Source organism: Aquarana catesbeiana, linkage group LG01, assembly GCF_042186555.1.
Source record: "Aquarana catesbeiana isolate 2022-GZ linkage group LG01, ASM4218655v1, whole genome shotgun sequence".
Classification (NCBI taxonomy): Eukaryota; Metazoa; Chordata; class Amphibia; order Anura; family Ranidae; genus Aquarana; species Aquarana catesbeiana.
Window position 1 is genome coordinate 290,703,446 of NC_133324.1, and position 15,070 is coordinate 290,718,515.

Here is a 15,070-nt window from a genome sequence, read left to right on the forward strand (position 1 = left end):
TTAATTTACCCTGTAAATTTTCTGCTATTATATCATTCTTCTTTAACCCCTGTACACACGGGCAGACTATCATCTAAAACCATCAAGTACTGTAGAAACTAGCCAACATTTGGCCCGTGTGTACAGCTGCTTGTCTGACAGAAGTTGATCTCACGACCAGCTTCTGTTGAACGAGCGTGCTGGAAAACCAGCAGCTGATCGACATCCGATCAGTTAGTACAGCAAGCTCCTCTGGTTGTTTTATTTATTTATTTTTTTTTCTATTCAGCCCTCTGGATTGAACGAACAAAACTTACCGTGTGTACCAGGCATGACACTACTTGGGATGACCATACGCACATCTAATTATACAATCTCCTTTATATCTTCCAACAACTATGTGGCACAGGGCCTACATAACTTAGTATATATTAGATTAATTTTATAAATTGGTAAATCAAAAGTAGATTGTGCAGAGAGATGGCACAACCCGAATGTAACATGCATAACCAGCTTTATGCAGATCGTATACTATAACACTATCATAGGCCTCCTAATGGCTATTTCCAGGGGCTTACCTACAGGGGTCGCTTGGATAGGAGTAGCAGTGAGGGTGGCTGCATGTATGTAGAGGAACCAATCTCTCCGGTTTCCACCTATGGGGAGAAAGGAGGAGAAGCGGGCATTCAGCAGGTGCAGGAGGAAAATGGAGAGATCGGTTCCTCTACATGCAGCTGCTTCTCCTATCCAGCTTTTTTTCTGCCCCCTGAGCTCTCGCCTGGCCCTCCCTCTTCCCCTACAGCTCTCCCAGGTCCCCCCCTTCCCTCTCCCGATGGCTGCTGCGGTGTATCTCTCAGGGTGGGGAATGGGGAAAGGGGTCAATTACCGGTCCCTTCCTTTTCTGACTGGAGAGTCAGTGATCTGTACCAATCACTGACCATTCATAACTAAAAGAGTAAACTATGTTTGCTATGTTTCAGTTTGTGAACTGGGGAGAAGCTCTGTACAGCTATCCATTTATTAATTTCAGTCGAGGCTGCAGAAGGGAAGATTGAGGACGTTTGTCTCAAAGGTAAAACATCAGAGGTCTGTTTAGACTCCTGAAATCTCACCAGAGCCCTCCAACGGGGCTCCTAAAAAATAAATACAAAAATATTGTAACGTAAAAAAAGGTAAAAAAAAAAACAAAACAAATTTAAAGAAAAAACGACTGATACCGGTGGCGGTGCTACCAGGGTCACAAAGGTCGCACTTGCGATCTGGCTCAGATGGAAGGGCCCCGATTTCTTGCACCAGGGCCCTGAAGGTTTTAGTTATGCCACTGGCTATTTCAGATGCTTAATAATGGCCTTTTCACGAAAGTTGAGTTTCCATCAGCATTTCCTCAGCTGTTTTATCTATTAACATCTTCTCCAGTTACAGAGTACATCATGTTTTCTGCATAAACAAATCCCCAAAAAGGGCCATAAAGTTCCTATAGTAACATCTAGGTACAATTCTTTATGTGTAGGATGAGGTATACTAACGGTACACCTCATTTCTATTAGTGTGTCATATATATTTTTTTCTTGCAGATATTACAGAGGGACACATGGTGTTATTGTTGTTTATGACGTTACCAGTGCAGAGTCCTTTGTTAATGTAAAAAGATGGTTACATGAAATAAATCAGAATTGTGACGATGTGTGTCGAATATTAGGTAAGCGTTCTCTGTGACGTTCTTACACGATACAAGTCCGTTCCAATTGTTTCTTAACGTAAGTTATTTTTCTACGAACAGTGGGAAATAAGAACGATGATCCTGAGCGGAAAGTGGTGGAGACTGAAGACGCCCATAAATTTGCTGCACAGATGGATATACAACTGTTTGAGACTAGCGCCAAAGAAAATCTAAATGTTGAGGAGGTGTGTACTGGCTCTGCTTACACCATGCTTTTATTTGAGTTTTATAGATTTGCTCTGTTCTTGACTGGGTGGCCAGTCAAGCACACCACAAAGCATAGGCGAATGTGGGCAATATTTATCACATGTTTTCTTTATTATGAGTATAGTTGTTCTAAAGGCAAAGGTTTTTTTGTTTTTTTTTTTTTAACCATAATGCATGCTGTGCATTAAGGTAAGTAACCTTCAAATGCCTGTGTCCCCTCCCATAGGCCATAGTCTCCTGCTGGGGTCAGTCAAGTCCTGTTAGGAAGGAGTGGGAGGACATGGCCGGGAACAGCCTGGCTTGGGAGGGCATCAGCATGAGTGCCCCCTCAGCAGCCAGCCTGCTATGGGGGGTATTCAGAGAAAAGTAGGTGCCGAGAGGGCTGCAGGGGGACTCCAGAAAAGGAGTAAGGGACCACTCTGTGCAATACCAATGCACAGAACAGGTAAGTATAACTTTATTTATTTTTTATTGTATAAGTTTTAAAGTTACAATGTAAAACAATTTGTACCACAAATCATAGCCAACATACAGAAAATAGTATGGAGAGAAGTTCGACATCTATATGGACCTCACTTGCTTATTGTTTTAATGTAAAAAAATAAGCTTTACAGCCACTTAAAGACCAAAAATACGATTTGAAAAAAATGCTAGGTTAAATATTGCATATGAAAGTTATGTATTTTCATTTTAAGCTATTATGCTCCCTCATAAAATGTTTTCCAGGCATGCTGAAAAAAATGTGTTTTTACAAAAGCTCAGGTTCCAGTGGAGCAGGACAGAGCTGAGACTCATTTCTGCACCGTTTGGTTATATGGCTCAGTAGAGCTTGTCAGAAGAGCAGCTTCTGATTTTTATTTAAGTGGTATAAGACTCTTTTTAGGTAGTAGAAAATAGAAAACATTTAACGTTAATTAGAAGAGTTAAATTAGCCATTTGCCTTCCAACCCACGTACATTTACTGTGGCAGGTTGGCTCTCCTGCGCAAACAGACGTACCTGTACGTCGGTGTGTGCAAGGATAGCGGGCACGAGTGCGCCCGTTCTGCCTAATGACATGTCAGAGATCTTCTGTTCCCAGTGATCGGGAAGAGTGATCTGTCATGTTCCTGGCAGCGCATCCCCCTACATATAGAACACAGGGAACCCCCTACTGTTACCCCTTCCATGCCAGTGTCATTTTACATTGATCAGTGCATTTTTATAGCACTGATTAATGTAATGTCACTGATCCCCAAAAAGTTTCATTTGGGGTCAAATTTGTCTGCCACAATGTCGCAGTCCCGCTAAAAATTGCAGATTGCCGCCGTTACTAGTAAAAACTATGAAAAAAGGAAAAAAGTCCTTTTAAATCTATCCCGTAGTTTGTATACGCGATAACTTTTGCGCAAACCAATCAATATTGCAATTTTTTTTTTTTTTTTTTTACCAACATTATGTAGAAGAATACATATCGCCCTAAACTGATGAATAAGATTTGTTTTTCTTTTTTAATACATATTTTTTTGATACGTATTATAGAAGAAAGTAAAAAAAAAAGTTTTTTTCTTTTTTAAAATTGTCAGTCTTTTTTGTGTTGTAGCGCAAAAAATAAAAACCACAGAGGTGATCAAATACCACCAAAAGACAGCTCTATTTGTGGGGGAAAAAAAGGACGTCAATTTTGTTTGGGTACAACGGCGCGACCGCGCAATTGTCAGTTAAAGCGACGCAGTGCCGAATCACAAAAAATGGCCTAGTCATTAAGGGGGAAAATCCTTCAAGGATTGAAGTGGTAAAACAAAAGTAAAATACAAGGCGTCAAAAGCATCATAGTATCCCTTTAATGGCTACGGCAAACAGTTGATGAGTTTAATTATTAGCTACAAGTCATGTCTGTTAAGGGACTAAAGCAAATGTACAGCTCGTTTAAAAGTTAGACTGCTGGCTTTGTTTTTATTTAAAAGTGATCCGGATGTGTTCCCCGATGTTCACAGCATGCAGGGAACACTGAAAGTGCTCAGTCTCAGTGCTGTCAGATCCTGGCCAGCTGTGGCAGGGTAATCAGCAGAGCAGAGGCTTTCTGTCCAAAATTTGCTTGAAGCTTTGTGTTTTGTGTGTGTGTGTGTGTGTGGAGGGAGGCATTGTGGGTTTAACAGGGTCATATCTTGTTTATAAAAAAAAAACAAGTGGGCAAGATGATAATTTGATTCCCCGGCAGATTTTGTACGTTTGTCCACTTACAAAGAAATGAAGGGTCTATCAGTTTTATCACAGGTGTATTTAAATGATAGAGACAGAATATCAACCAGAACTCCAGAAAAAAACAAAATGCGATACAAATGTTATTTGTAATTGAGTTGCAGTTCAGTGAGTAAAATAAGTATTTGATCCCCTACCAACCAACAATAATTCTGGTTCCTACAGACTGGCTACAGCATGTGGTACACAGATTAGTTCTGTCAATTTAAGAAGGTGCTCCTAACGACAACCCGTTATGTGTATAAAAGACACCTGTCCACAGAATCTTTCTTCCATTCAAACCTCACCATCATGGACAAGACCAAAGAACTGTCAAAGGATGTCTGGGACAAGATTGTAGACCTGCACAAGGCTGGAATGGGCTACAACAGTGGTCATCAACCCTGTCCTCAGGGCCCACTAACAGGCCAGGTTTTATGTATTACCTTGGGGAGATGCAGACTAGAATACTGCAATCACTGAGCAGCAAATGATATCACATGTGATGTATTTCAGTTATCTTGCAAACCTGGCCTGTTAGTGGGTCCTGAGGACAGGGTTGATGACCACTGGGCTACAAGACCATTAGCAAGAAGCTTGGTGAGAAGGAGGCAACTGTTGGAGAGATTATTCGCAAATGGAAGAAATACAAAATAACCATCAATCGCCCTCGGTCTGGAGCTCCATGGAAGATTTCTCCTCATTGGGTAAGGATGATCATGAGATAAGTGCGGGATCTGCCTAGAACTACACGGTAGAAGCTTGTGAATGATGGAGGCCATGTATTGTAAAATCTTGGATGAGAACCTTCTTCCCTCAGCCAGAACACTGAAGATGGGTCTTCCAGCATGACAATGACCCAAAACATACCGCCAAGGCAACAAAGGAGTGGCTCAAGAAGAAGCACATTATGGTCATTTAGGGGCCTAGCCAGTCTCCAGACCTTAATCCTATAGAAAATTTATAGAGGGAGTTGAAACTTCAAATTGCCAAGCGTCAGCCAAGAAACCTTAAGGATTCAGAAACGATTTGTAAAGAGGAGTGAACCAAAATCCCTCCTGAGATGTGTGCAAACCTGGTAACCAACTACAAGAAACATCTTCCCTCCTGTGCTTGCCCACAAGGGTTTCTCCAACAAGTACTAAATCGTGTTTGATTGGGGATCAAATACTTATAGTACTCACTGAAATGCAACTCAATTTGTTTGTATTTGTATCATGTGTTTTTTTTTCTTCTGGATTTTTGGTTGATATTATGTGTCTATTATTTAAAATACACCTATGATAACAAAATAATAGACCATTCATTTCTTTGTAGGTGGGCAAACTTACAAAATCTGCAGGGGATCAAATAATTTCCCCACTGTATACAGGTTTTTTTTTTAATTATTATTATTTTTTTTTTTAATCAAAAGGTTTTTATTGCAAAAGAAAAACAAATCAAAACATACATTACACTTGAATTTGTCAGTGAAAGAACATTGACATAAACCTTAGTCATTCCCTTCAATACCCGAGTAGCAGTGAGTATTCAGTGTGTGGCACATGTTTATTTCTGTATGGTGATGCTCTGCGTTCCCCTGTGGTACTGGCAGCCTCAACATCCCCGCTTTTTTCTCAACAATGTTACTTTATTTTTAAAAAAGCTAGCATTTCCCCCGGCATCCATTATGTTTATGGGCATCTGAGCAGCCTCATCTGTACCAGTTCCCTGGGACTAATCCTGGGTGTATCAAGCCATGCGACCCATAATCTGTCAAATTTCTCAAGGTTCCCCCTATGCTGATATATGTATCTTTCCATGGTAAGGGTATTGCCCATGTGCTGAATCCGGGATTTAACCGACGGCGGAGTGGCGGATTTCCAACTCGTAAGTATTGTTTTCCTAGCTTGGAATAGGGCTCTGTCAAAGGCCATCCTGATCATTTCCTCTGGCATTGCCCCTTCCGGTACTCTCAAAAGGCAACATAGTGGATCAAGAGGGACATTCGTTTGGCAAACCTGGTTAAGCGTGGCAAGGACCCTGTTCCAATATCTATGGAGTTTGGGGCAATGCCAGAGGAATCATGCCACACATCGAATCGGGTAGTTTGCCCATTTTATGAAGTTTTACTGGGGTATAATGTGCCCGCAAAAGGATATACAATTGGGATACTTTTTGCGATACATTTAGCGATCAAGTGTTAATGGCTTGAAGGGCCTCTTCCCACTGCTCTCCTGTTATAGGCCCTAAGTGCCTCCCACTGGATTGCTACTTTCATGGGGAATCCCTCTAAGAGTGTGACTAGAAGCATAAGATAGCATTGGGATATTATACCCTTTGTGTCTGTTCCGTTTTGTAGTATGTGGAAAACAGGAGTGGGTGATTGTTCCCATTCCACTGCGGTACCTTGCGCTTTAACAGCGCGCTATAGTTGCAGTTAGTAAAATAGTATGCTAGTTGGCAGTGCAAATTTAGATTGCAGGTCAGCGAAAGATAGTAGTCTCCTATTGTGAAAGACATGCCTGAGGTGAGTAATTCCCATGGGACGCCACCTAGGTCCCTGTTGGCGCTTGGCCAGTTCCTCATATGATTTATTCCTCCATAATGGGCTGTAAGCTGTGTACCTCGTTGCTGCAATTGTTTGACCTCATTCCACACCTTCTGGAGTGTGTAAATGGGCATTTGCTTGTTGGGCCGTTGGAACAGCTGTGCCTTCAGGCCCTCCGGTACGGACTCCGCCCCTGTGCCAGTAAGTAGGAGCTTGGCTGACGAATCGGCAGGCTTGGGAGCCATAGCTCCAATCAAGTGCTGCAGCTGTCCAGCCAAATGGTATATCCAAGGGTTGGGGAGTGCCGAACCACCCCCTCCTTTGTATATTGTAATCAGTTTGATCCTGGGGGGCTTGTTGTGCCAAAGGAGTAATCTGAATAGTGAGTTGACCACTCAAAAATTTTTAAGTGGAATAACCACAGGTGTGTTGTGAAGCAGGGCTAGAAGTTGGGGCATAAGGATCATCTTAATTAGGTTTGTTTTCCCTGCCAAAGACATGTTAAGTCGGTTCCATATGTTTATTTTGTCTCTGAAGCGAGTCAGTAAGGGGTATATATTTTGACTAGTAGTCAGTCAGCTTGGGTGAAACGTGGATACATAAGTATTTAAAGGAAGATACTACAGGGACAGGGCGGCAAGGGAGCTCCGCGTCCGACCCAGGTGCCCTATCCAGAAACATCAATGCGGATTTGGACCAATTAATGGTTAAGCCTGAGTAGTGGCCAAAATCTGTGATGAGCGACGTTACATGTGACAACGATTCCTCCACGTCCTGATATGTGGATGATCCCGCACCTGGGCAGCAAGAGTCTCAATGGTCAGTGCAGAGAGCAGGTGGGACAAGGGGCAGCCCGGTCTAGTCCTCCTGCCCAGTGCAAAGGCAGGAGACACCCTGTCTGACAAGCGTATGGCAGCCTGTGGAGAGCTATACAGTAGCTTTGTCCACATGATAAATCTAGGGCCAAATACAAATTTTGACAGTACAGCCCAGAGATAGCGCCAGCTGACACTGTCGAGTGCCTTTTTGCCCGCATTATCTGCTGGGGTCTGCATGTTCAAAAAAAAGTCTTCTAAGATTAGTTGCAGTTGATTTTTGGGGCATGAAACCTGCCTGGTCTGGTTGAATAATGTTTAGAATAATCTTATTAACCCTTAAGGCTAGGATTTTGGCTACTATTTTAACATTGCTTTGGAGCAATATGATGGGTCTTTATGAGCTGGGATCTAAAGGGTCCTTGCCTGGTTTGAGTGACAATATATTTGCCCTGGACATAGTGGTAGGTAGCTGTCTCGAGTCGAGTGTGGCATTAAATACTTCCAGTAGTTTAGGAAAAATGTCCTCCCCATATTGGGTATAGACTTCCATGGGAACCCCGTCATCCTCTGGTGCCTTGCAGGTAGGAAAGGAGGCAGGGCCTCCTTAAGCTCGTCTAGTATAAATGGAGCTTCCAGCTCCAGGCTAGCTTGATGGGTCAAAGCCGATAGAGATATTGTGTCTAGATAATCCCGCAATGCCTCATCAGAGTAAACCGTCACTAGGCCTGTACAAGTCTGCATAGGAAGATGCTAGTTCCATAATAACTCGGGGTCATTCGACCATTGGTACAGCGAATGGCTCCTATGGCTAGGGAGGACTGTTGGGACCGAGCAATCCTAGCCAACAATCGATCCGTTTTCTCACCTTCCTCATAGAAAGCCTGCTTAGTGAAAAAGCGTTTTCCACTCTGCAGCGGAGGATCTCAACCGGTCCAGGGAGTCCTGGCCCGATATCCATGCCTCCCTCACAGAATCAGATGGGTCAGTGACATAAGAGTTGCATCTGCCGCACCTGATCCTCCACCTGCTCCTGGAGGGCTGACGAGTTTAGTTTTATGGCCTCAATTTCTTCTATGAACGTGCCTCTTAGGCATGACTTAAAGGTATCCCATTTCATTAACAGATTGGGGTATGATTGGAAAAATCTTTGTTTGACCATCCACTTTGGTGAAGAAAAAGAGTTTTAGCCAGAAGGTGTTTTAGTTTCCACGGGGCTCTCGGCAAGGAGACAGCTGGACGGGTGATTAAATGTGCCACTATGGGTGAGTGGTCTGATATCCCCCCTAGGAAAGTACTCCACCTTAGTAACCAAGTTAAGGATATGTGAGGAGCCCACACAGAGATCAATGCGGGAGAGAGAACCGTGAGTTTTTGAGAAGCAGGAGAATTGCTTAGTTGTGGGATATTTCAGCCGCCATACATCCGTCCAACCCACCTCTGACAGCTGGCGGCTTAAAATATGGCCCTTGCCGCCCAAGGGAGGCTGGACCGGAGGATGCCTGTCCAGCCTGGGATCCAAGTAACCGTTAAAGTCTGTCGTGATCATGGTGGTGACTTCAGGCTTGTCAACCAGGTATGACAGGAGAAGCTGCAATATCTCTCTAGAAATTGGAGGGGGGAATCTACACAAAGGCAATAATCACATTCAAGGTAAACCGTTTACAGTACAGAAACGCATATCTTCCCATGGGGTCCACCACAGAGTCTAATTCCTAGTAGTCCAAAGACTTATGGACCAGTACACTCACTCCGCGAGAGTATGCAGAGTGCGTGGAGTGGTAAGCCTTGCCCACCCAGGAATATTGTAAAAATGTCACCGTGTCTTTTGTGAGGTGGGTGGCTAATTGTGGTGCATTTTAGCGGATCATGCACGCCCTGAACGTTCCCTGGCGTTATTAAAGTGGTAGCCATATTAAACACAGTAGGTTAGCACAGCGCTGGTATGCAAAGTTCCAGATCACGCACCTGAGCGCGAAAGTGACACAATCTGCTGCGTAATCAGTCATTTTCTCCAGGAGGCAAATTGTTAAATATTGAAGAATTGTCAGGTGCAGGTCAAAAAAACATTGAAGTGTTGATTTCAAAACAAAGCGCAACTAGAGTGGGTATAGGAAATAGCACGTACCCTGGCCGCTGAGCAGCTGTCGCCCTCTTGGGTGGGGTAGGAGCAATCCGCCACCTTCTCCCCTCAGGCCAGTTAGTGGTTGTAAAACATGTGCCAACTGGGCACCAACAAAAGTGTCCCTTCAACTGGGACATGATGAAGCACCGTAAGAGCGTGCAAGCTTGACTCGCACACTGAGACATAAAACTGAACTTGGTGCTTAACGCTGCATCCAAAGCTATTCAAAGCACTGGTTTAAGCAACCTGTAAAGTGTCCCGCTGTGTGTGTATAGTAACCTTGTAGTGTCAGCAGACATACCGGCCGTGCCATGTTTGGTCACCACGTGTCAGTCTCCCCTGTCGGAGTCTCTGGAGGTCCTGCTCTTTGTGGTCCAGCTAGGCAGCTGTATCCGAAGCTGATTCAAAGAAAGTGGCTTGCCCTCTGACTGTGACCCGCAGTTTGGCTGGGAACAGCATTGGATAGGTCACCTGGATTTTTTTGTAGGCGTTTCTTCACCTCTGCAAATTTAGCTCACTGTCGTTGCACCTCGGCCGAAAAATCAGGATAGAATGAGACCTTAGTCCCATTAAAATGTACAGAGCCTTTCTCCCTTGCAAGTCTAAGTATGATTTCACGATCTTTGTAATTCAAGAGCCATGCCAACATGGATCTCGGTGGATTGCCAGGGGGGAGGGGCCACGGTGGCGTGCGGTGGGACTGCTCAACCACAAACCGTGAGGTGAAGGCCTCCCTACCAAATATATCTTGCAGCCATTGCTCTGTAAATGCTGTGGGGTCTCGGCCCTCGACTTTCTCGGAGCCCCACGATGCGGACATTGTTCCGCTTTAGGGGGTTCTCGATGTCATCTGTTTTGGCCTGTGCTGCTTTTTGTAGTGCTGTCCTGGTGTCTCTGGTGAAAGGAGGTATCTAATCTTCCACCTCGCTAATTCTGCCCTCCACAGCTGTGGTTCTCTCCCTAATTTTCTTCAGGACCTGTCTCAAAAGGGACACTGTTTCGATGAGACCCCCAAACTACTCTTTCATGCTATCCACTGAAGCCATGCAGCGCTGAACAGCACGCAGGATTTCATTCAGTGTGGGTTGCTGTGTGTCTTCCTGCAGTGTGTCAAACAGGTCTGGTGTAGGGACAGGGGAGCAATCCAGAGGCAGTGTATCTAATTCTGGAAGGCCGTGCTGTCTGTCTGGCTCATGTGCCTGAGTCTGTGCTTGTGGGGGGATTGAGCATCCTGTTCCTTGCAGCTTGTGTGTAATACAGCATGTTCCTTGGCTGCTCTTTTCCCTGCAACTTTTGAGCGTTAAGGGACTTACAGCCTGTCTCTTGTTTATCTGCGCCTTGCGACGTTCTCTGGGGCTGGGGAGAGCCGGTGCCATCTTGAGCCTCCATGGCTGCCGCAGCGTCTATTTCTCCTTTGTGGGTCATCGTGCTGTCCTGGAAACTCTCCTGGAGTTACCGCGGGTACAGTAGCTGGCGGATTGTGTCGGTCTGGATCGGTCGCAGGAGGAGGATCTACAGCGGGAGCTCCGTGCAGTGCGACCGCTCACATGCCCGTTCAGGCCACACCCCCCGTGCATGCAGTATTTTGTAATTATTCAATACCATGTCGTCGTTAATATTTTCCATATATTTTTCTAGATGTATTAAAAATAGTAAAAAATGGTTTGGCCAAGCAAGGTTTAAAGATGTCAAAATGTAGTTTTTATTTTTGTTAGACCTAGGAAGCCGATTTATTTAACAAATGGGTGTTTGGGGTTTACAGACATTTTCTGTGGTGGGAAGGATTCACTGTATATGCCATACACTTAACTTTAGCACCATCTTTAATCTGTCCATCGTTAATTTGTTTATGCTTTTAGACTTCATTTAGCCATGCATGTGGGAGGGCTTAAAAAATGCATGGATGGGGGTGTTTACATGCCGCGGTTGCAATGCTTTGCGCGTGCGGCAAAGTTTACCTGACATGTAGTGACCAGCGGGTGGTAAGCGTGCCAAATGCTACACATTCAAGCAAATGGGGGAAGCACTGCAAATGCTTCACAACCGTGTGCATCAGCAAAAAGGAGGTTAAAACAGGCCGTTATGAAGCATCACATTGCTTCCTCGCCACCTGTCAGTAGCCTCTGAAGTACAATCAAAATGCCGATTGGGTTTCAGAGGTATGGGGAGATTTAAATGCATATCTAAATCTACCCTTTTACACCGATAGACCAGAGGCGAGTAATTCATTTTACAAAGTTCAAACTTGCCCATTGAGTTCAGTGGGGGTCTGCGCCTTAACTGCATTCAATACACAGGATTATAGTGTAAATCAGGTGGTGAGGAAGTGATATAACACTTCCTGCCAACTGCCCTCTGAAAAGTACTATGACTGGAAAGAGAGAGCCTGAGAATCTATACAGCAGGGTTTTCTGCAGACCCTGACCTCCTGGGGTTTGCAGTATGGTGACGCTAATGCAAGAAGAACTTGGCCAGGTATCAGAGTGGATGGAGGGCGCGTAGGGTGTCTCTTAGGTAACGTTCTCTCACCAGTATTGAGCTTCCCCATTATACTGATTAGCTCCTCAGTCTCTCTCCTTCCAGTTCTTACAGCTCTCCACATGAACATCTATCAGCTTCCTCAGTGAGGCATGCTGACAGTGGAAGCATCAAGGACTGAATGTGGCCCTGGGGCAGTAATTTGCTGAGGTCTGTGATAGACATACAGGTGCATCTATCATTAACCCCCTTCCCACCCAGCCTATTGTAAAATACATCCTCCCAGAATTGTGCCTCGTGCGCACCCTATGGTCCACGCTTCAGCGCAATCTGTCACCCGTTGTGTCCACAGGACATGACCATTGAAGGATCACTGTACTGGGCCAACCCCAGCAGATCACATGACAGTTGTACACAATGAAAAGCTTTGTTGCATGCCTTTCATTGTGTACCATTTATGATGAGCTTTGTGATTAGTCACAGTCATCACATGGTACAGACAGGGCCAGTCACAGCCCATCTGTACCATGCGATTATCTGTGTGGCCAATCACAGCTCTTCACATTTCTAAACACTGAGTAATTTTCATTCAGAAAAAAATGGTTGCTTATAACTGTAAAATGCAGTTATAAGCAATCATAGTGTGTAAAAAGAAAAATATCCTGATCACCTCCTCCCCAGAGTTGTACAGGAATACTGTGGTAACACTGTATGTAATACTGTATTAATGTCACCAGTCAGTGTCCCTGATCACCACCACACCAGTCGTATGATGACTCTGTACTGCACTGGTAAAAGTATGTGAAAAAAATTACAAATTCCAAAAAACTCGCCATGCCTCTTACAAAATACCTTGGACTTTCGACTTTCCAAAAAGTGGTCATTTTGGGGTATTTGTACTAGAGGTCGACCGATATATCGGCCGATATTTGGCTTTTTTTACTTAATCGGCATCAGCCGATTGTGCTGATAAAAAAAGCCGATTATAACTTCAGCGGGACTTGCAAATGACTTCTGTAATAGAAGTCAATGCAAGTTGCCTGAAAGTTATCTGTAGAGAGGATTCTCTCCTCCCTGGGCAGCCTGCCAAGTCTGATAAGAAGATACATTGTATCTTTCAGGTTCTTTTTTCAATGAGCTGAACTCCTGTGTAGAAGTTTTCAGTTTAACCATTTAAAGACTAAATCTTTTCTGACATTTGTTGCTTACAAGTAAAAATCCTGTATTTTCTGCTAGAAAATCACTTAGAACCCCCAAACATTATATATATATATTTTTTAGCAGAGACCCTAGGGAATAAAATAGCGGTTGTTGCAATATTTTATGTCACACGGTATTTGCGCAGCGGTCTTTCAAACGCAATTTTTTTTTTTTTTTAAAATACACTAATGAAATAAAAAAAAAAAAATAAGCAGTAAAGTTAGCCCATTTTTTTTCATCCAAAAGTTTTGATTACCTGTTTTTGTGTATTTAATATTTAAGATATCGTTATTTTTTTTTTTTAATCTAAATTATACATACAAGTGAACTGATTGGAGGTTTGTTTTGTTTAGTAAATGTTTAAATGTAAAAAATTTTCTGTATTACTTAAGGCTGCTTACACACTGGAGCGGGCATGCGTTGACAGTAAAACGCTGTTAGTTTTAGCGGCGCTTTACCGTCATTTTACTGGCGCTATTCGGCTGCTAGCGGGGCGCTTATAACCCAGCTAGCGGCTGAGGAAGGGGTTAAATGCGCCCCTGAAGCGCTGCTGCCGAAACGCTTTGCAGGCGCTTCGGCAGCAGTGCGCATTCATTTCAATGGGCAGGAGTGGTGGAGGAGCGGTATACACCGCTCCAAAGATGCCGCTTGCAGGACTTTTTTTAAACATCCTGCCAGTGCATCGCCTCAGTGTGAAAGCACTCGGGCTTTCACACTGGGACTGCAGGGGAGCCGTTTTACAGGCGCTATTTTTAGCCCAAAATCGCCTGAAAAACGCCCCAGTGTGAAAGGGGTCTAACTGTTAAATTTTATGAGATGAAAGGAAAAAAAAAAGAAGAAAAAAAAAAAAATCGGCCTAATATATCGGCCCAAAAAAATCGGCCATCGGCCACCGCGATTTCTAAATATCGGCATCGGCCAGAGAAAAACCCATATCGGTCGACCTCTAATTTGTACTGTCCTGGTGTTTTCAGGCCTCAAGAATTAAGTGTTAATACATCAGTATTGATCAATTTTCAGATCTATATATCCCACAGAGTGTTTGAACTTTATAACTTTCCTACAGACTAAATAACATACAATGATTTTGGTTATTTTCACCAAAGAAATGTAGCGGAATACATTTTGTCCTAAATTTATGGAGAAAGATTATTTGCAAAATTTTTTAAGGAACAAAAAACGTTTGTTTTTTTACAACAAAAAAAAATCATATATTTTGCAAAAAAATAAAAAACCCAGTGGTGATTAAATACCACTAAATGAAAGCTTAATTTGTGTGAAAAAAAAAAAAAATTTCATATAGGTATAGTGTTGCATATCGCGCAATTGTCATTCAAAGTGCAACAGCACTGAAAATTGGCCTGGGTGGGAAGGGAGTAAAAATGTCTGTTATTGAAGTGGATAAAGGTAAAAAATTATCAGCCGCTTTGTTTAATGGCATTACATAACTCCTGGCCATTGGGGAAGGGTGAGCTGTTGCACTACTGGATCGGCTCCATGGGTACAAGATAAACAGCAGCATCTTGTGTTCCCCCCCCCCCCCCCCCATAGTGTTCTTTCAGAAAGCTCCTGTGTATGTATTTTTTAGGTAAAGATTTCACAGCGGTAGTTTTCCTGGCCACCAACCAAGTCATCTCTTGACCAGGGCTCATTTCTTTTGTGATAAGTATCCCTGTGGGGAGGTATTTAGCACTTTACCCAACTTGCAGATTGGTTTATCAGCAGCAATACACAAACACAAATCGATGAGTAGGAAAGGAGGATTGACCAATACACCATAGGGATTTCCATGCTAAG

The 15,070-nt window shown here is 43.6% G+C and overlaps 1 protein-coding gene across 1 annotated transcript in view; it reads left to right on the forward strand.

The window, feature by feature from the left end:
- The window catches only part of RAB35 (RAB35, member RAS oncogene family), a 51,524-nt gene that overhangs the window by 34,864 nt on the left and 1,590 nt on the right, over nt 1-15,070 (forward strand). The window contains exons 4-5 of the mRNA XM_073629321.1: nt 1,554-1,678; nt 1,760-1,884. Of these exons, the coding sequence (XP_073485422.1) occupies nt 1,554-1,678; nt 1,760-1,884 (250 nt within the window). The remainder of the gene's footprint in view (nt 1-1,553; nt 1,679-1,759; nt 1,885-15,070) is intronic.